This window comes from Apis florea, unplaced genomic scaffold (assembly GCF_048593485.1).
Source record: "Apis florea isolate Af1SG1 unplaced genomic scaffold, ASM4859348v1 contig_3803_pilon, whole genome shotgun sequence".
NCBI classification, from domain to species: domain Eukaryota; kingdom Metazoa; phylum Arthropoda; class Insecta; order Hymenoptera; family Apidae; genus Apis; species Apis florea.
Window position 1 is genome coordinate 316,752 of NW_028256864.1, and position 23,244 is coordinate 339,995.

At 25.1% G+C, this 23,244-nt stretch overlaps 3 protein-coding genes and 1 long non-coding RNA gene across 6 annotated transcripts in view; 2 read left to right on the forward strand and 2 right to left on the reverse strand.

Moving 5' to 3' along the window:
- The window catches only part of Tret1 (trehalose transporter 1), an 18,536-nt gene extending 11,111 nt beyond the window's left edge, over window positions 1-7,425 (reverse strand). The window contains exon 1 of one of the 2 annotated variants that reach the window (XM_086916793.1): window positions 6,343-7,425. In XM_086916793.1, coding sequence (XP_086772919.1) covers window positions 6,343-6,411 — 69 coding nt within the window. In that variant the 5' untranslated portion in view covers window positions 6,412-7,425. Of the gene's footprint in view, window positions 1-3,457; window positions 3,598-6,342 lie in introns of those variants that run through there. The other variant, XM_086916792.1, reaches the window with a different exon arrangement.
- Window positions 1-13,032, forward strand: part of LOC116413870 (Regulator of cullins 2) — a 25,378-nt gene extending 12,346 nt beyond the window's left edge. The window contains exon 2 of the mRNA XM_031919471.2: window positions 12,522-13,032. Coding sequence (XP_031775331.1) covers window positions 12,522-12,700 — 179 coding nt within the window. The 3' untranslated portion in view covers window positions 12,701-13,032. The remainder of the gene's footprint in view (window positions 1-12,521) is intronic.
- A 2,607-nt stretch (window positions 13,033-15,639) lies between these two features.
- Window positions 15,640-16,689, forward strand: LOC147656109 (uncharacterized). The gene is made up of 2 exons (XR_015295019.1): window positions 15,640-15,773; window positions 16,361-16,689. It is a non-coding gene; the product is annotated as an uncharacterized LOC147656109 (long non-coding RNA).
- Window positions 16,563-22,872, reverse strand: mbt (serine/threonine-protein kinase PAK mbt). Of its 2 annotated transcripts, none has more exons than XM_086916785.1 (7): window positions 22,666-22,872; window positions 21,933-22,305; window positions 21,474-21,870; window positions 20,991-21,404; window positions 20,322-20,854; window positions 18,008-18,161; window positions 16,563-17,923 (listed from the first exon to the last, which is right to left on the reverse strand). In XM_086916785.1, the coding sequence occupies exons 2-7, from the start codon at window positions 22,295-22,297 to the stop codon at window positions 17,762-17,764; spliced, it is 2,025 nt and encodes a 674-aa protein (XP_086772911.1). In that variant the 5' UTR covers window positions 22,298-22,305; window positions 22,666-22,872; the 3' UTR covers window positions 16,563-17,761. The 2 variants fall into 2 exon arrangements, with proteins under 2 accessions (XP_086772911.1, XP_086772912.1); XM_086916786.1 differs by having other exon boundaries at window positions 22,586-22,861.
- Between the last annotated feature and the right edge of the window lie 372 nt (window positions 22,873-23,244).

The window sequence follows — 23,244 nt, forward strand, 5'->3', positions numbered from 1 at the left end:
TATAAAATAAGCTAGTTAATAGTTTTGCTGTTTTATTTACATTTTAAAAACGATGATTTTGTTGTTTGTTTTGTCCTATCGCATTTTTTTTGAACTCAATAACCGATCATATAGCTGATACGGATACGACTCGTTAATGATGTATAACTACACGTCATCTTCTTTAGTTATTAAGAAAACAATGGAAACATCTTTTCCATGATATCGTTGGTGCACAATGTATATCATGCGAATGATCTTTGACTCTTACGTTCATAATACATAGATTCAACAAGAAGCGTTGGAATATAAAAAGTCAAAAAACGCGCATTTGCATCTACTTTGTTTTGCGGTTGGCGCTAGTTTCAATTTCGTCGAATTCTTGTGGCGCTATCTCTCGTGAATGTTTAATACCGATAACCGACAGAAGAGAATCGTATATTTGAATCGCAAGTTATACGGTGTGTTAGTCATTATCGTTATATTCATATACCGACAAATCAACTTTATCCTTTGAGTTTTGATACGATTATTCATATGTTTTCCATTTTTCTTATTTCGAACAATGAGAAAATGATAAAATTATGTTTTTAAGTATTTAAATATTTAAATATGTTTACTTTTAATTCAATACTAGTAAGTTAATCGAGATTGTTAAACTCTATATTTTATTAAAATTTAATTTACACGAGCAATTTTTATTAACTCAATTCGATTGACTATCCAAAAATTTATTTAATGTAAATGTTTAAAATTAATTTCTTTTCGGTTACAAAATAAACAATCACGAAAAATTTTACGTATCAACTTTTACTAATAACTTTATTTTAATTGTTATCACCATAAATTAGAGAATATGTAAGCTTGATCAAAGTTTATATTATAATAATTATAGTTAAAATTGCTACATTCCTAATTTCCGAGATATCAATAAAAATTGTTACTATATTGATTTTGCCTGTAGATATATAGTATGTGCATCAGTATACGATCGCTTTTATCTTTCCTGTTTTTATAAACACATCGTGGTTGGTACCTAAAATGTATAACAAAGAACTGTGACTTCATATTTATCTAAAGAATTTGAGACCTTTTGAATCAATGGAACACAACAAAATAATCTTTTGGCGACCGAAATTACAATGATTAAAATTATAATGATGAAATACTAAGCATGAAGCAAATATTGCTTATATTATATTATTATATTATTGCTTATATATATTATCATAATTTTGATCATTATAATTTCGGTCCTAAAGATTTATATTTTATTTCTGCATTTCTTAAATTCAAAAAATTTCAAATTCTCTATAATTAGATACTATAGTTACTTATACATTTTAGATGCCGAGTACAATTATTTACTGTTTATGTGTTTACATAAACAGTAAATAATTCCATAATAATGCATATATTCTCATGGACGCATAAGTAAAATTTAATGTAATAATAGTAACAACTTTATATATCTTAAAAATTATAAATTTGCAATAATTCAGAACAAATATTATAATTCTTAAGATATAAGATTTCAATCATGATCAACATTGTCATGATATAATGTCATGATAATAAAAAATAAAAATAAAAATACTAAAGTATTCAGTATTTAGAAATTATTTCAATATATATTCATTCTGTAAAATTATCTATTTCTCACATGATATCATTTATTTAAAGTTTTCAATACATTGAAACATATGACAGGATAGATTATAAAATAAAAATTAATGCATAGAAATTTCAAATTATTGAAAATAACGTCAAAATATAAATATTAAACATATGCATTCAAAGTATCTACTTTTCTGTTTGAGGATATTCAGAATTAAATTTGCCATCCTATTTCCAGAACATGTGTTGTTCATACATCCAACACAAATTTTTATCGTTTCATTTGCGTAGTCTAAATCGAACGACGGTACTATTTTCGTTCCTCCCGAACATTGCTGAAGGAAGACGCAGCTTTTCGTTATTCGTCTGCCTCTCGAACAATCAATTTGATAAAAAGAAAAAGAAATTTACAATACATGTTTACGCAGAAAAAAAATACTATAAAACGAGGATAAAAATAATTAATAAAAGAAAGGAAAGAGAAGCAATAATTTCATCATATCTTCATCGTATCAAAAAACGATCATTCCATAGAATTTAGATATAGACCATAATAATTGAAATTCAGTTATATGCAAATTAAACAATTTTATATTTCAAATATTTCGCAATTATAACACAATATTGCATCAGTCACATTTACCAAGAAATATGTAAAAGAAAACAAATCCATAGAGAGAATATATTATATTCATACAAAGAATATATTGAAATAGAATATCATTTGTATATTCGTATCGTTTTTCAGTATTCAAATCCACAATATTTTTGATTAAATAAATTAAATATAAAAAATGTCGCATGTTGTACTAATTTGTAAATAAGTTAACAAATATAACAAATTAAATTTTACTCGAGAAAAATTTCATTGATACGCAGAATAATATGCATGAGTACGTGTCGTAATGATCTTGTCTCGACCGTGAATTGACGTTAAGGTGACATTGCGTATATACTTTAACGATATGCGCAAATATCGCATGCGCATGAATCGGAATCCGTATGAGTGTATATGTACAAAAACAAAAAGCAGCTGCATTTAATCTTCATCAACTAGTGACAAATTTGTTTCGATATCATTGCATCCATTTGAAATATTATATAATCTTTCATTTGTATATTCGTATCGCTAACTAGAAAATTCAAAATCTATTAATTATTAAAAACGAAAAACTTTTATAATATAATAAGTGAATCATTATCGATAGTTGCGTTTAATATATCATATAATTAAATATCAGATAAAATATTATATGTATTAAATCTTTCTAAATGTCTTTCAAATATTTCTATTGAAATTTTTTTTCTTTCTTTTTTTTTTTTTTTTTTTTGTTCTTTTTACATGAAATTCCTCTAGGGACATTTAAAAAAAAGTGCACAAAATAATAAAGTTTCTTTTAAAATAATTTCGATTAAATTGAATATATAAAATTATTATGTATATTTTTCGCAACAAAAAAAGAAAAAAAAAAGAATTAAAAGAAACGAAAAAAAAAAAACAATAGTCAAGAATATTAAATATCTAATTTTGGGCACGCGCGCACATATACATACACATAAAATATTAAAAAAATCTAAACAAGAGTAAAAAAGAAAAAAAAAATATATACATATGCATGCATATTTCATCCAATTATGTCTACAATCCTACTTATTCTGCATTTTCGCTAATTTGCGCACTAGTCGTTATTTATATATTATATATATCTGTATCAATCAGTTGATTGGATCCTTTCGATATGATAAATCTTGATGTTTTGAATTATTTTCCTACATGATCGATAGAAGAAATTCTACACACATGTTTTCTACATATTTCAAAACGAAGCTGCGATTGATTTAGAGCAATAGTATGACGTACCAACGATGTAGATACTTGTGGCTGACGAAGCATTTTAGCGCTGCGTCCGTGACAATTAACGTAGAGATAAGTCGACTGCAATATCCACATCCTGCTGGCCGAAATATATTATGCTACGAAAAGCGATATAGCGGGGAGTACTACATAATAGTTGGTGTAATCTTGGATATCTAGCCTGTCAGTGGTCACGATATATGACTCCTTTTCGTAATTATCAATGTATATAAGCCGTATTCATACATATACGTCTTACCTATTTTCCCCTATTTCTCTCCCGTTTCTGAGTGATTCGTAGCAGTGCATCATCGTCATCGAACGCGACGCGATAAAACACAATCATATATATTTTTGTTATTCAATTTTCGAAATCTAGTGATTTTAATGTTATATATTCTTTTTTCATATTAAACATTTATTCAAATAGTCATACAATATTCTTGTTTCGTAAGATTTTTATTTTTTTAAGTCATAGTATTTTGTAATTGTTTCTTCTCTTGTCATTTTATTCTTCGTCATAGTTACATCGCATCACGTATCGATACGTGTTACTCAAGTATGAAAAAGAACCTTTAATGAATAGTATGTAGATAAAAAGAAATATTAGATGTGTAATTACAATATATTTATAATATGTTTTTATATCCTAAATAAAATCATGATGATAAGTATAATAATAGATAAGTATATAATTTATTTTTTTTTTTCAGACAATGAACAATCAGATTTTTATGATTTTATGAGTAAAGAAAATCTATTATAACAACAATCCTATTATATATATTATATATATTATTATATAATGGGATTATTATATATATTATTATATAGAATATTAATAAACATCTTAAATTCAGATATTGATAGAATGATATGTGAATGTGAATATGTGTGATTGCGTATTATTACATACATACATAAATAAGTGAATACGTGTATACACTTCATTTCCAAATCATGTGATATGATATGTTTCAATTTAAAATTTTTCAAAGCGAACTTTTCGTAAAATTTTTCAACTAATATATGTATGTAAATATACGTAGATGAAAAAGAAATATTGTTGACATAGAAAGTGAAACGAATTCTAAATGAATAAAAATAATGAATAGTATTTGATGATTAAATGTTCGAGTGTGAATGATAATGGAAAAGCAGGTCCGACAAACATTTAAAAACTAATGTTTAACGATTAAAAAATACTAATTTAATAATTTATTAAAAAATAATAATTTATTAAAAAAATTTTTTTGTTGTGTTACAAAATTTCATGTCATCTTTAGATTCATGTGTGTAGATCGTACATGCCGATCGATGATTCTGGTAGACAAATCCTAAAAGATAATTTAATCTTCGAAATTATATATATATATTGTTGTTCAATAAATATGAACTACAAGTGTAAATACGAATATGAATAGCAATAAATAATAACGATAATTAATTGTTCAAAGATTTGTCACTATCGCAATTTCGATTATCCAATATAATAGAATAGACATAACACAATTTATATGAAAATTATATGTAAATATTGTGATTTGTCAATGATTGAAATGAAATAATTGATCGAATAATAAGAAATAAGCAAAAAGACAAATAAAAGATATTGAATTTAAATATGAATAATTCATATTTTTTTGCGGAATTCGATTATTTTTATACAATAAAATTATTTCAATAAAAAATAATATAAATATAAAAACATATAACTTTTTTTTTAACGGCTGATATTTTCGGATAATACAATATCAACTATTCAATAAAATACTAATGAAACATGTAAAAGGTAAAAGATATACACGTGAAATGTTGCCATAACGAAGAATATCTAACATTGCGATCGCGGTCGCGGTCGCGGTCGTGATCGCGGTCGCATTCGTGTTCGTAGACGCAATCGCAGTTATATACTATGTATCGCATAATATGTATACTATATGTTCGAATATAGTTTGCTTCGCGATTAACTTCCGACATATGATACACCCGGTAATCTCCGCCGACATCGATACATACTGTCTTTCTTAAATATAGAACGAAAAATTTTCTGTACGAATGAAAGGACGCGTACTAATGAATAAAAAAGCAATAAAAACAGATCAATAATGATAGATAGTTAAATTTTAAGGAAGTCTTAAAGAAAAATAATTGAAAAAAATAGAAATAAAAAGCAAAAGAATAGAAAAATAAAAATATTAAATATAATAAATATAGAATTGAAAAAGCTAAAGATTTAATCTGCATTTATTATAAAATTTGTAGAATTTCATATTTATCCAAGTAAAATGAGAGAAAATAAAGAAAATTATACAAAAAGTTGAAAAGTAATGATAAATAATAAAAAATAAAAAATCTAAAATTAAATAATTAAATTATTGATTCATATATATAGATCAAAATATAGTTAAAATACTGTTTGTAACAATAAAATACAATGATGATTCAAACTGAAAGAGAAAAAGAAGCGATTAAATTGAAAACAAATAAAATTATGATAATATGAAATCTATATATATGAAAAAAGGAATACATAGAGAGCGATGAATGGTAAAAGAGATATATAATGAAAAGTTGCAATAGTAACAATATAGTAATGACGATGGTAATCGAGGCGCCGGCTTCAATACCGGCCCCGGCATCGATGGCGGTAGCGGCACGTACAGTGGAACTTTCCAGAAGCTCGAGAGGGGAGAAAGAGCAAGACGATGAGAGTACTGAATTGTGGAAACAGATATGAGAAAAAGAGAGAAAGAATATGCCGAAAAAGAACGAGAGGACACGAACGGCTAATGGTTAGGTGAAAACGAGTCGGCGGAGAACGATTGGTTCGTCGATTACGAACGGTCGAATGCGCATTATATACGTGAGAGATAGCATACGTGTCTTACCTTCGTTCTTGAAAGAGGTACTAGGCACAGAGGCCATTTCTGCATCTGTCTCCTTTCGGAATTGGACATTTTGTCGTCACGCCTCAAAATGTTCGCGTTGTGTCAGTGCTGCGTGTTGTCGCCTGGTCGAACTGGATCGCGTCACGTGAATCTTCACATTCAACTCGCAACCAAATTCTCGAAACTCTATCGACTTTCTTCTTTTTTACCCGTTGCTACCTCTTTTTTTGGTTTGATGCTTTGCAACTTCTCTTGTCGTGCAAACTAAGTATATTCCTTTCTGTGAAATTTCTCGTGACTTGCAATCTCGTTTACAGTGTCCTTAATAATGTGTCACGAGTCGCTTGTATTTGCTATGCGCAATAAATAATGTTTCATTCGATACAACTTTGATGAAAATATAGTTTTCGATAATGAAGATTTTGAAAATGAATCACGCAATCTATTTTTCAAATAAATGAAACGCGCGCGTAAAAGCTATTTTTTTTTCGCTTTCTTTTCCCACGTGTACACAAACCACCCTTACAAGACTGCGCAGGGAATGGTTAAAGTCTAAATGATGCCGCGTGGACGGTTCAACGTATTTCTTAGTTAGCTCGAACTCGAACTACCACCACTGCTAAGCGGTACCAGCGACACCACAGCTACCCTCCTGCTCTCTAGTGTTGCTGTTGTTCGTACAGTACCGTGCCGTGTCGTGCCGTGTTATCCGTTGTTTCCCTGTTGTTTGCTTTGTATGTTTCCTACGTTCCTGATTCGCCGCGCTATTCCTGCTACATTTACCGCGCTTGTGGCATGCGTCTCTATGTGACTTCTCACATTTACAATTTCGATTTTTCAAAATTTTTCTGATCTATTACCACTTCAGTTTATCAATTATCTTTAGATGATTCTTCATTTATCGCTAATTATTGGTATCAATTTGATTTTCTGTGTTGATACGTTTTTCCTTCGATTTAAACACGTGAAAATATAGTTTATATCTGTGTTATAAATTTTTTATTATTTTTTTTGTTTATCCGTAAACTTAAATCGTATAAAATATAAGTGAAATGCACTTTTACGTGTGTTTGAAACTTTGCTAATCAGATCGGGGGGTTTGTCTCTTTTATATAGAGACCGGTGTGGTCGTAAGCGCCGCCTCTTCTATTGGGGCGCGTGTAACTGGTGGGGGACGCGCGGTGACCCGGCACTTCCTCTCACCCTTCTTTCTCTCAGTTGCTTCGTCTCTTGCCTCTCACCTATCTGTTCCATGTTTCGTCTCGTCGCGCTTTATCCTGCCTCGTTTCACCTCACCTCACCTCTCTTTACCATATCTCGCCAGGCGTAACTGCTGTTCGTCCTATCTTTCTTCGCCATAAGTCGCATCTCGTTTCGCTTCGACCAACTTTATCCTCTTTTTCTTTTTCTTTTTCTTTTTCGTTTTTTCTTTTTTCTATCCAGACGCGTCAACGCGATGTAGTCACACGTCGTTTCGCGGCTTCTCATATGAATTTGACGCAGATTGAAAATGCGACATATATCCAGAATAATCTGTTTTCTTTGCATTTATATAATCTATCATATCGATATTTGGTTTAACAATCTCGCCCATTTTTTAGAAACTAACCAATGTTGCATTCATTTTTTACTTCGATTTTTATTTTTTCTTCATCGCAACTGTCGTAAAAATCGAATTTATTTATTCATTTTACGATGTATTACAATTGTCAAACAAGATCGATTGGCAAAAATATGTATATTTTACATATAACTTATTTCTCTTGGTGAGAATTAAAAATAAAAAATAGAAAAAAATAAAAATAAAATATTAGATTTTTCCAATTTTCAAATACGATATCAATATCTTGTGAACTTTTCACAGAAGTTTCCAGTCATTCGACCTCGTTCAGTTGCAATAGTATAGAGATGCCCTCGATCTTGTTCATTTGTACACATATATATATGTATGTTTCTCTTCCTGTTTCTTATTCTTATATTTATATTATTTTATAATTTCTTGTTTCTTATTCGTATTTTAAAAAAAAATCGTAATTGAAATTGTATTTTTAGTTTAGATTATTTAAATAATATCTGGAAATAATAGATAATATTTTAAAATTTTCCATGTAAAATTATGTATAAATTATAATAATGTTGAAAAAAAGATATAAAGAATGTCTCCAAAATTACGACACAAATTATGTAGTATTTCTACAAAAATAAATCCAAAAAAAAGGATAAAATTTGTTATTTAAAGGTTTTTTCGGTTTTTAAATAAATCAAGTTTGAAAAACTTTCAAGTATAAGTGAAATTAGCTATTTTCTGATTAGATACGAGTGAACTATCGATAGAAGTACATTCTATATATAAAAATAAGTATAATACATGAAAAATAAAATAAATTTTTTCATTTAAAAATTCTTCAAGAGATTTGAGATAGTCTTCAAGAGAATTGAAAATTTGAAAATTCATCGATTGTACAACTCTTTAATTGTAAATATTCAATTTCGATTTTTTCAAAAATAAAGACATAAACGATAAAATTTTATTTTTTGCTTATTTCCACATGTAGACTACTTATCGATAATTTATTTATGTTCAATCGAGAAATAGCCAACTTTATTTTTATTTAATTAAAATTTTTTAAAATTTGATTTTTGATATTTGAAAACGAAAAAATGTTTATTTTTATTTTTTTTCGATTTATTTTTGCATAGAATCATTTTTCAACCTTTGCACTATGCTTTCGAAAACATTCTGTATAAATCAAATTAATTTTTTTTGCAAAATATATTTATTGTTTTTTAACTTCTTTCTTTAAATTTTTTTTTCTACTTTTATTATATATTAATTTGAATTAATATGCATATAGTAAAACAAAAAGATATAATTTGTATGTATTAAAATTCATCGCTTTAATAATTACTTAACGAAAATAAAAGATGTCAAAAAATATAAGATCTTAAAAATATCATATTATATTCATAATTGAATTTTTATCTTTATTAAATTCATAACTATAAAGATTATAACTATAAAAAATGTATCAAATTTATAATTGATGATTTTGTGCAATCGAAATCATGTTTTTTTTTTTTGATGTTTTATATTGATATAGAAAATTTTATATTGATATATAAAATGTTTTAAATTTTAATATAAATATAAATTTTTTAAGAGTTTTTTTTGTACATATATATTTATAACATGTTTATTTTAATCTTAATAATATAATATCTTTATTATTTTAATCTTAATAATATAATATTTATTAATTATTGTATTAGTGAATTAATATATAATATTGAATCGCGAATAGAATCTATCGTGAGTCATTTAAGATATTGAAATATATCAATATCTCTTAAAAATTAAAAAATTTCTCTTAATATCGATATGATTTGCAAAATGTAGAGAATGAAGATAAACAAAGTTGAATAAGATGAGCAATTGAAAAGTATAATAATTGAAATTTTAAAACTAAATTCAAAAACAAAACAATAGCTACATTACAAATTTTATCTCAGGCGAAGATCAATTTCTTTCTCTTCTTTTCGTTTCTTCGATGATCAGATTTCTTCAACAATTGTCGTGCATGGTTATATCACGGAATACGGTCAACTCATTGATCGATAGAGGTTAATCGATAAAGCGAATTGTTAGTATTGTATCGAAGGAAAAATACCTGGTAACTGTAATGATCGATAAAAATTTACGAATGTGACACTGACAGAATTAAAACTGATTGAAAAAAATAAATTAATATATTCTCGAAATTTTTCGTTTTTACAATATAAATGTAACAATATTTAATATCTTTTTTCATATTTGATGTGATAAAAAAAAAGATGAATATATCGATTGATTGATTAGAATCATATATTAATCAAAATATGTTAGGATTTATGAAGCGAAAGTATTTTATATTGAATTGTATAATTTCTGTTATGAACGTATAGAAAGAAAATGTGAACGGAAGGTGTGGCAATAAAAAAACAAACAAGTATTTTATGTATATATATGGTATAATTGTCGAAACTGTATTCTGAACTTCGATTCGATGCAGAGTTTCTCAGAGTTTTTAAATGTAGATGTAAAGTATTCATGATTTTAATAACGTGCAATTCAATAGCATACATTGTGAGAGAACATTATCACACATAGGCCATTCAATCGTTCTTATTGCTCGGTCGTCGTGCATCGTTTGTCAGGTTAAAGCACGTGACAAATGTTCTGTAATTCTTTTTTAAATTTATAATCATATATTATTTATTTTATAACCATTAATCTTATGATCGAAACTCTTGAATTTTTTAATATATAATAATAATAAATATATATAATTAATAAGTTTCGTTCATTTTAATATTTCAAATAGTGTTCAATCAATTAAATAGATTAATTAAATGATTAATGCATGTAACATCAATCGATCTTTATTGCCTGTCAAATCTCACAAAGAGATCGATAGGACGCATTCTTCGAACGTTCGAGAAACTCGTTAGAAAATCGAAATGATTGATGCAGTTAAACTAGTTCGATAACTATCGCAATCTCATCAGTATTAATGTATACGATCTTCGATTTTCCAAATTTAAAAGCAAAATAGTCATTATTACGAATAGCTTGTTCAATATGTAAATTATTTTCTCGGATTGTAATTGGATACCATTACCTATCCATATATTATTTGAAATTTGAATCTATTTCTAATTTCGTTGTATGAATAAATTATGCTTTTAGGGAAGTTATTATCATTTAAGATCGATAGATTATCGATGGTTAATCGAAACGCAAAATTGGATTATTGATTCGAAACAAATCAATTTATTTTATGATAACTATAAAAAATATATTTATTAATTCATAGCGAATTATTAATTATATAATAAAAATAAAAAGTAAATGTAAAACAAAAGAAAGGAATATTTCTGAAAAAAGCGTATTTTATGCTTATCATCTTCTTGTTCGTCTAAAATTTAATTGGTCCAATGTTTTTTCGCTTTAAACTCGGGAACACGGACATATTTGGATCCCCTGGCGTGGGTTAACAAGTGGCAATTCTCATGAAGATCATCGAAGATTAATTGACCAGCATTATTATTTCTTTAGAATTGTTACATACATCTTATTAAAACTATTTTACAATTTATCGTTAATTGTTAATGTATCCTATTTTTTCAGTTTTTCTCAATATTATTTCGATTTTGTTCATGATAAAAAAATTATACTTAAATGATAAAAATCTTTAATTTTTAATAACTTGCTTAATTTTTTTTAATCTATGCTTCTATTGATTTGCTAATTATTCCTAACAAACGTATCAAGCGCACCTGCATTAGATAAGACGATGGAATTTTACTGGATATGCTTCGTATACCCGAGACAGCAGAAGCCAACCGAGACGATATCGATGATACCAGTCAGTTAGTTGGTCGCTGGTGAATCGGCTTCTCATTCAAAAAATTCGATGTAACGACTCGATTGTTATCATTGTATTTCAATTTTATATTTATATTTTCAAAAGCGATTGACCATTAATCGAATTTTTCGAATTTTCAAATTGAATGTTATATTCATTTCTTGATAAATTTCAAGTTTTATTTCAAATTTTTCTATCACAAAAATACATATATAGACTAATGTACAAGTGGGTACAGTGATTTTTTATAAAAAAAATAACAAAAAATTTAGAATAAAATTTTTTAAAATCCAAGATTTAATTTTTAAAATAATTAAATTCAAAAATCTATCTTCATATGTATGTAATAACTATTAATAATTTATTAAAGATCAAATAATGTCCATTGTGTTTTTGAATAATGTTTATAATATTTTCGAATTTTAATTCCAATATTAAATTCAAGAAAGATCAAAAAGATATTTTTATAAATATAATGAATATTATGTTGTTTGGTCATATTTTAATCATAACTAAATACATAAACAATGAATTTTTAAATTTAATTATTTTAAAAACAAAATTTTGGAAAAAAAACTTTATTTTATATTTTTTTCTTCATGTCATGTCATCTTAAAAAAAAATGAAATCATTTTATATTCACTTGTACACTTATTTGGCTGTACTTTATACATTGTACAATAGGCATATTATATTTAATTGAAATTTAATATTTAAATTGAGAAGATTTTTCCTTGTGAACAATCATATATTCCAAATCTTTTTCATTTTCAGATGCGTGTCTTCGATGTCAAGCGGAAAGCAAAAAAGATGATAGCCGACAGGACTGTGTCGTCGTCTGGGGAGAATGCAATCATTCATTTCATTATTGTTGCATGTCACTTTGGGTGCAACAGAATAATCGTTGTCCATTATGCCAGCAAGAATGGTCCATTCAACGAATGGGAAAATAACTAAATCAATCAAGCGAAACTTCAATACTTATTTTTTTTCTTTTTGTTTTCGTTTATTTTTTTGCTTATTTTTCTTCTTTCATACCTTTCTCCTCTCTCTTTCTAAGTTGATTAACTTATTTACTTTCAAATTTGCATTTTTCATGTTTTCTTCTATTCTTCATCTTCGATTTTTTTATTGCTTCCTTTATTTTTCTGCAGTTTTTAAATTTCATGACTTAATATTTTGATCATAAAGCAATAAATCAATCTGTAGTAATTGATCAAAACATACGATAACATTATATTGTATTCAATTTCAAATAAAACACGAAACTATTTATTTAAGAAAATATTTCCCGCTTTAAATTACCAACATGCGGGACAAAATAGCTAGCAGTGACATAGAAGTAGGAGAATGGGCGAATGATGATGAAAAGCTAGCTCATTATGATGCGATGTAACGGTTTGTTCGACGGATCACATGGTATAATGACGTTATTGCTCTTTTATTCTATTTTTTTACGTCATTGCCAATCATGTTGTCTCGCATGCAGGTAATTCAAGTTATAATATTACATTTACGAATTAAATTGCATATTTTTTTGTTAAAATCTCAAAAAAACAAAGTACATTTCATATTATTAAATTATCAAATCAAATATTACATTATTTTTGATAATCATCTACGCTGAATTATTTTTTATTTTTTTATTATATGTCAAATTATTTTTTAATGTCATAAATAAAACATCAAACTATAAGTAGATTTTAAATTTAAATATTAGATATTAGATTTTGAAAACATTTATTAATCAATTTTCATGTTTTTCTTTGATAATCTTTTTAATTTATTTGTTTAAATTTTTCAAATAATTATACTATTTCATTGCATGAAATTCTTTAGCTTAATTGATAATTTTATTCAATAATGAATTCCTTTCTTCATTTCTTTTTTCTTATTTTTAATTAAAATCAAATAAGCTAGATTAATTAATGGTATTCTATTTTATCTATAATTCAATAGTTAGAAAAATTCGGTATTCCACATATGATGTATATTGTGTTGTGGCGTGATACGAACGGCACGTAATCACGATCCAATGTTCGAAGGTCGCACCTTTCTTCTTTTCTTCGTTCGTAGATTTCTCGTTTGTGCTATCCTTGTCTTGTCTGGTTCATCTTTGATCTTTCTTTTTTGTTCCCCCTTCCTCCTTGTCGAAGCACTCGCGCCTTCGTGCGATTGTCCATTCTATCGTTTCTCCGGCATTACGTATCGTCATGAGTATACAGGAGGCTCGTCGGAGGCTCGACCAATCAAATAGTAGAAAGGTATAGCAGCGCTTATATTTATGACCTCGCAGTTGCTGCCACTTCTTGCATCTTTTTTTCTCTCTATACTCTGCACTCCTTAGTCCCTTCTCTTCTCCATTCCTCTACTACGTTTCTCTTTGCCTCTGCAAACCTTCTCTTTTTCTATTTTTGTCGTGATCTATACGTAAAACTACGGTTATAGTAAATGCAATTTCTGACAAATTAACGGTAGAACAATTAAATAAATAAATTCTTATAAGGGTAATTAAATTTTTTTCTTCAAATAGTCTATGAATTCGTTTAATAAATTATTTATTTTTCAATTATTTGGAAAATATACAATCTATATCAAGATGTTAAGTTTATCAGAAAACGTTTATTTAATATAACAATTTAGCGGATACACATATACATTTATATATTTAATGTCTTTTTATCTTTAATATCCTAATCATTTCTTTTCCTTTAAATTTTGTTATTTCTATTTTTTATTCAGAATTGATGAAAAAGAATTTAAATAATGCTATTATGTATATAAATTTTTAGCAATATATTTAAGTACCCATCAAAATTCTTAATCGATTAATCAATCGATCAATTAAACTGGATGTATTTATAATTTTTATGCAACTTCATTATATTAAAACGAAAACAATTATAATCTACTATTTTGATACTTTGTACAATTTTTTCTGTATTATATCTATATTATATTAATCAATATTTTTCAAAATTATTTTATTTTATTATATGTTTTGTTTTTTGTTATATCAAATTATAAAAGATGTCTCGTAAAAAGAAGATAAATTGAATAAATTTTTAAAACTAATTATTTTATTAATTTTTTATAAATGTATAATTTGATATATATTATGCCAAAGTTTTAAATATACATATATATGTGATAATAAACATACATATATATATATACATTTTTCAAAGAAAAAGTAGAAATTAGAGACAATGAAAAAGAAAAATGAAAATATTAAGTTAAATATTGATATAGAATGACGTAATAACAAATTCGTTTATCACGTTCTGTTGAAAAACGATGATTCGAGGTCAACTTGAATCAAGCCTTCACGAAATTTATTTTCATTGATTTTTTAAACCGATAATAAATTATAAATAGCAAATTTAGATTATTTAAATTTTTGTTAAACTATAATTTTCTTGTTTTATATATTAATATTGTTACTCAATCATCTACTCAAATGACTACAAACTTTTATATAATTTAATATTCGAAATATGTTAATCATATTTAATCATTTGAAATGTATCGATTAAATTATTTTTTTTTATAAAAAATTAATTCCAAATTATAAATAAATATTTGCTTGTTCATAATATAAAATGTGAATTTACAACGTCAATAATGTAAGAATTTATATTACAATATATTTTTCAAATTGAATAATGATGAGAATAAAAATCCTGACACGTTGGCATGCGATTACGTTACTGCACACAGTCACGTAGCAATGTACGAATACGTAAATCTTCTAGATGCAAATATTCATTTTTTTGTTTTTATCTTCAAATTCCATAATGAAAATATATTGATTGAAAAAAGAATCATTTATGACCGTTGAAATCTATTATTTTCTTAAGTAAATATTTGATATGTGAATTGTTTGATATAGTTCTCTGCTATGCAATTCATGAAAAATTATCAGTTAAATTGATTGAGAAACATCAGTGGCGCCAGTGACCAAGCATAATATGAAGGTCATTTCGGTCAAATGGAGGCTCGTCACGTTTCACCAATCAGCAAATGGTATTTTAAAATATATATGTATTTGAATCTAATCATATATGCCTTATGTTACTATGATGATACTAATACTTTTAGAATTATAAAGATAAGATAAATTGATTTTATATAGCTTATATTTATATTTATTTTATTTATTTTAATCTTTGTTAATGCTTATGACCCAACTTATGACCCAAAATTATTGTATACAATATAAATGTTACGTGAAAATTTGAGAATAAAATATTTCAACATATTTTCTATTATTACATATTCCATTATTAATATTTTTAAATTGAAAAAGACTTTAAAGTATATTACAATTTTCTTTTGTGTGTATATATATATAATATTCGTTATTAATTCGGATATAAAAAAGATCTATGAAATCGATTAATTTTTTATGATTTGTACAATTTGCGATGCTCTTTATTTTCAAAGTAATCTTTAAAATGATTTATAAAAAAAGAGGAACATTATATTATTAATGTAATAAAAAATGTAATCATTTTCTAGTATCATTTTTTTCTATTGCATACAGTGATATATAAATAATATTAATACAAAAAAACTTGAATTATTTAAAATAATTTTATTTTTTATTTCAGATTTTTCTTCATAAAAATATTAAATCATTCAATATCAATTATTGATAATTGATATTATCATACATTTACAAATATTATCATATGAAATATGTCATCTGTAATAAATCTTATGAGATATATAAAAAAAGACGATTGTTTTGTATTTTTGTTTGTATTTAAAATATCTTTTTATAAATAGAGAAGAATAACATGATTCACAACATTTTGTGACAATTTTATTTGCATATTTTATTATTATGTAATAACATTTGATAATATCTACATTCTGTAAACATTCTATGTGTAACTTAATAATTTATTATGATCATAAATCGTATATTTGATTGGTAGTATTTGTTTGTATTGCATTTTTATTCAATCAAAATAAATTTGGATTATCATTATAATTTGTTTTATAATAGTTTAATAAAATAAAATAACTATTATTTTAATTTTTTTCATTAATTTCACTCAAATATCTATACATTCACAAATATGTATAATTGCAATTGTTTATTTTCTTAACCAAAATACTTTTTTTTAACATATCATTAAACTTAAAATACTCTTTCATATTTCTTAAAAATATTGAACGGAACGTATTGGATTATATTTGAAAAATCTAATTCATTTTATAGTGATTCATCTTATGCTTATTTTCTTAATCTGAAAACTGTAAAATTATAATTGTCAAATTATTCTAATTTTTATTCCAATTATATATTTTATATAGTATTATTTTAAGATGTATAAAATAAATTATGAATAAAATCTCGTTTTTTTCTTTTTAAATTAAATAAAACACATAAGAATTGTCAATTGAAACAATGTAATTATTGACATTATTATTCCTTTCTCAGAGCATTTAATATAAGAATTGTCTTATCAATACTTTTGAATTAAATATGACTATTTAATTGTTACTTTAAGTAAGTACTTACATGCATAAAAATATTTTTATTTTACTACTTAAAAGAAGTAGTATCTCTTTTCATTATCTTTTGAATGAATACAATAAAATCTATTTCTACCATCTCACAAATGCTTTTACAGGTAACAAACAGTGAAATCAATATCGAAATAAAGAGTATAAACAAGAAACAGTATTATTTATGAAGGCACTTGAATGTCTATAATATTTTGTTAAATAATTCAATATAAAAAATATCTTTTACAGCATTAATGCCTATCAAAGGCAATATAACCATTTGTAACATAACGTTTTTAAGTTAAGGTCACAATGGAATGTAAAATTTGTTTAACAATGAAAATCGCTTAAATGTTTCTAAATTCTACATATTTTAAAATGTAACATCTAACAACAACTTAAAAAATAAGATCGTAATTATGATTACTTTTATAATCTATGTACGTTTTAATGAATTAATTACCACCCTTATTTTTATTTTTTACACCGATTTATTAGCAGTTCGTATGTCTAGAACCTCTCATCAGTGGAATTAAAATACTTGGACTCTGTGCTTGCCTAAGAAACGGATGTTGTAACAATTCAGTTGCTGTAGCTCTTTGTGCTGGATCACGAACAAGCATTCTTTCCAGAAATCCTTGAAGACGTGGACTGACCTTTATAATAATAATAAATAATTAAATAAATAATTCTTGTATCATTAAATTCATATCATGATTTGTAAAATATTTTTAGCTCACTTTATGAGAATTTTTTAATTTTGGTGGTGGCATATCTCTAATACGTCGCATAGCTTGTAAAGGAGGTTCATTAAAAAATGGTGGCTCTCCATCAACCATTTCGATAATCATTATACCTAATGACCAAATATCCACTTCAGGACCGTATGGTAACCTAAAATAAATAAATAAATAAAATATATATATATATATTATTTTTGTATATATAATATATAATATAATATTTTTAATATTAGAAGATTAGAATAAATTATATCTTTCAAACAGTAGAGATAAAAAAATATATAAATCAAAATTAAACAATATTTAATAAAGTATAATCTAAATAATTTTATATAATTTTCTGAATTGATCTGAAAAATGCAATTATATCTTTTTTTAAATGGAAACTTATAATTTTGATAATCAATTTTTTAATCTCTATAATAAAATATTATTTCATTTTTTTTTAATCTGATATTGAAGTTATTAATTAAGTTATTAGTTAAAATTTTCTAGATTATTTATGAATAAGTTATTATTACAATTATTTATTACAATAAATAATCTGCTATTACAATTTAAACACTTCTCTATTCTTTTTGTAATATTACTTAATGTATTACTAAATATTAAAAAATTATTATTATTATTATTAGTTGATATTAGCAATTGATTCATATTTACAAATAATGTGTTATAACATAAATTATTATATCTGCAGATTAGATAACTATTTTAAAAACTTTTAATTGTATAATTGTAATAATTTCTAAGTAGATTTAGAGCAAAAGTATTAATATATCATTGTAGAGATTAAAAAATTGTCAAGATTATAAGATTTCACTTAAAAAAAAAAAATATAATTACATTTTTCAAATTATGTCTAGATTATGCTTTATTAAATACTAATTATTTTTTACAATATTTTTTCTACGTCTAAATTTGGAATAACTTTTAATTATGTGAAATACATATACATATATTAATCTGCAAAATTAAGAAATACTCGATTTTCGCCAAAAATTTAAATAATTATATCTTTGTAACAAAAAATCATTTCATCAAATCACAATAATAATTTTGGTCTCATTTTGAAGTATAAAAATTTTATTTTCAAAATTGCTAAATAAGTTTTTCCAAAGGATGTTTTTTTAAAGTATAAAGCTACTTTTTTTTTATCAAAAAAATGTGCTTATCAATTCTTTTTCACATATTGATGCATTAATGTAGATTTTTCACTTTTTGAAGAATATCTTTCCAAAATTTTTAAAATTTCTTTATATATTCAATGTTAATTCTTTCATGCTTCATAATCATCGTTCGTAATATTTCATACATTTTCAGAAGAATTCTAAATTCTTCAATGAGTGAGAGATAATTTCAATTGTTTACCTTGAGAAATTGATATATATTATATTTGACTAGGAATATTCTTATTCAATTTGTATGGGATTACATGTAAAAAGATTTCCGTTTTGAATGTATTATTGCTATATCATACTAATTTTATCCAATAGAAAAATCCATCATCACCAAATCATCAAAAAGATCTGATTAAAATTACAGATATGAAGAAATAAGAGAGAGCAATATTTTTTTGAACATTTAATCACTCATAACTAAAACTATATACTTTAATTATGTAATGTATTATAATTAATTGTGTAAATTTAATGTATTATACATATATATTAATCACACACATTCGAAATATAAATCAAACTTACACATTAAATACATACATATGAAGTATATCCGATCATGCAATCTTTTCATAATGTATCTCGGATTATTTTAATATCGATTATTAAAAAAAATTTATAAAATTTATAAAAAAAATGTATAAAAAAAAATTTTTATTAATAAAAAGAAAATCATATATCAAATTTTAAAAAGTATTTGTAAAGAAGAGATTTCAATCTTTGAAATTATCAATTTTTAAAGAAATTTATCAATGCTAGGTCATTTAAATCTGAACAATTTTTGAAAATATTTTTATTTTTTATTAGCTTAAAATATTTTTGAGAAAAACTTTTTAATGATTCTTTTTCTAAAAGTAAAAGCTTTCAAAATAAGCATAATATTATTATTATTATGTATGATTTTTTGTTATAGCGATATAATATATATGTTATATAGATATAAACGATTTAAATATCGGTAAATTTTTGGCGAAAATCAAGCGCTCTTTTAATTTTATATATCATTATATATCATCATATTATATATATTGCTCAGTTTATATTGCTACATTGCTATTAATTTATATAAATTATATAAATTAAATATAAAACAATTAAATAAAACTAAACAAAAAAAAATTATAATTCACCTCGAAATAACTTCTGGGCTCATCCAATATGGCGTTCCAACGAGAGACTTTCGCCTGGGTAATTCTTGAGATACTTGAGCACAAAATCCAAAATCGGATAACTTGACCCTACCGTCAGCCGTTAGTAGTATAGAATCGGACTTAATATCTCTATGAATAACACCTTGAGAATGCAAATATGCAAGAGGCTTCAAACATTGAGAACATACTGTGGCAATTTGAGTTTCATCCATGCGAGAATGAGTTACAATATCCGTAAGCGCTCCTCCTTCAAGATATTCCATTACGACCCATAATTCGTCATCTACTAAAAAACTATCATACATTTCAACGATGTTTGGATGGTGATAATCTCTCATGATAACTACTTCATTAAAAAGTAATTCACGTCTTTGCTGCTTTCTCAAATCCATTTTTTTCACTGCAACTTGTCGATTTGTATTTTTTTCAGTTGCTATACATACTGTTCCTGTACTTCCTTCACCGATTTTAAGAAAATTTTCTAAATTTTCTCTTGGATCGCCTCGACTTACCTGTAGTATTTAAATAAATAAAATCAAATAATAATTTGAAATATCTTTTTTTTATATATTTTTATAGAATTCATTTATATTATTATTATTATTTTTATTATCTAATATTATCATAATATTAATTTGTTTTTCTTACCACCATCTGTAAAGCTGCTCTAAATTGTTCATGAGTAAGTCTTTGTTCCGCTGTTTGTTTATTCGTTGTATTTGAACTTGAACTGACTGCCAGATTTCCCGAAGACAAAGCACTTTTCATATTTTGATTTTGATCAGGTATCGAATTGTTTCCAGAAGATGGTAAATTGGATTTTGATAAATTATGCATTGATTGAGATGTTTCAATAGATTTTTTTATATGAGATTGCAAAATAGAAGAATTTTCAGATGTACTATATCCTTGTGAATATTTATTAACATTATGTGTACTTAATTGGCTTAATGGTCGTTGAGAAGCAATAGAACCTACTGGTGAGATTTTAGGTTGTAATTTATGCAAAAGAGTATTTTGAGTTATTTGTTGGTCCTTTGAAGAAGTATCAATATTTGAAGCCTGTGTGAATAAGAAATAATATATATTTTTAAATATAAATAAAATATATAATATTTAAGTATTGTTTACCTGAACATTTCCATTATATTGACCAGATGTTATAGATATTTGAGTATTTATCCTATGAAATTCAGAATCTATAAGTTGAGGAGTACTAGGACTTTGTATAGAACATTGTGGAGTATTAATAGGACTTAAATTTTGGAAATTTAAAGACAAATTTGGTGCATTTGAACCAACATGTGTTAAATTAGGAGATGATTGCATATTTGGATTAAGGTTTTGAAGATTTGGAATCATGTTTTGTGTATTGGAATGTAATCCACTTGTAACATTAGATGAATTTTGTCTCAATTTATCAAGGTAATTGTGTTGTTTTCCAAAATTAGTATAACCCTGAATTTGATTAGTATTTGATGACATTTCTTGACCTTCTGGCACAGAGGGTGGTAAATTATTATTATGCCTAAAATAAAAATATAATAAATTACTGAATATTAAAATAGTAATAAATATAAAAAAGATTACCTGTAATCTCTTCTAAGTTTTGGTGGACTTGAAGAACGAAGAGAATTAGATCTAGCAACTGTACTAGTTTTGGGTAATCCATTTTCAGTGTTTTTCTCACCACTGAAAGTTCTTCCTTTTGGATCATTATGGCCTCGAACAATAGTTTTTAAATCTAGAATTTCTGTAGGTGTAATTTCACTTGGATCTACCAAAGGTAATGGTCTATTTGTAGATTTTAAAATTTGATTGTTTCCAACAATAGAAGCCCATTGTAATGGAAGTCCAACGAATTTTCCTTCACGTTTATCAAATCCAGTATGTACACGATGTTCAAAATTTGTTGGAGTAGATATCTGTGGTTTCTTTTTCTTTTTAGCAAACATTTCCTATCCTATAATAATTATTAATATTAAAAAATATAACTAAAATTCTATAATATACTAAATATTTATATATGTTTACATATTTCTGTAGTATATAATTTAGCAAATGTATTTAATTATATAAATTTAAACTAAAAATTATTTTGAAAAGCAATAGATTTAAAACTGTCAATTGAGTTTATTATAAATTATTCTCAAAGAATAATTTTTACGTATACATAGTAACATGGTAGTTTTTTAAAATTAACATATAGAAGAAAAGAAAAATGATGTATAAAATTATATGACCTGTTTAATATTTAGAGGAAATAATAAAATCAAAGAGAAGCCAAATGACAGCAACGCCTACTAGTGCGTGATATGATTACCGTAAAGTGATTTTTTTGAGTTGTTGGTTAGATTTTTTAAGAATAATTATTTTCTATTAATGTTACACCGTCTTGAAAAAATGCTAAATTTTAAATAGTATAGAAACATAAAAAAATTGATTAATTAAAATAGGTAAATACGGCATTTAGCCTTTCGACAGGTCGTTCACACACCGGCGCTACGCGCGGAGAGCTTACGAATCTTTCTTGGTATTTGACTCGTGACAATTTACTCAAATGTGCGTGAGGTAACACCTGTAATGAGATTACTATAAAAAATAAAATGAATATAAAATAAACATAAAATTGTGTCGGGAAAAAGCAATTGCAATCATGATTAAAAAAATAAGAATACATCAATTATAATCATTTTAATTAAAATGCTAATAAGTATAAATGCTACTAACATACTACATATATTATATGAAATATAACATATAACAATATTGTTTTTTCGATATTTAATAGAATGAAAATTTGAAATTATGTAAAATATTATATTTTATTATTAAAATATTTATATTAATATAAATATTAATATATATATATATATTTTATAAATAATTTAATAAAAATATT

What these genes read in the sequence shown, in the direction of transcription:
- mbt (XM_086916785.1), bottom strand. Translation starts at nt 22,297, where the DNA reads ATGTTTGCTAAAAAGAAAAAGAAACCACAGATATCTACTCCAACAAAT. An exon ending in AATATAATGGAAATGTTCAG is followed by an intron (nt 21,405 to 21,473) that starts GTAAACAATACT and finishes TTATTCACACAG; the next exon opens with GCTTCAAATATTGATACTTC. An exon ending in AATTAAAAAATTCTCATAAA is followed by an intron (nt 17,924 to 18,007) that starts GTGAGCTAAAAA and finishes ATTATTATAAAG; the next exon opens with GTCAGTCCACGTCTTCAAGG.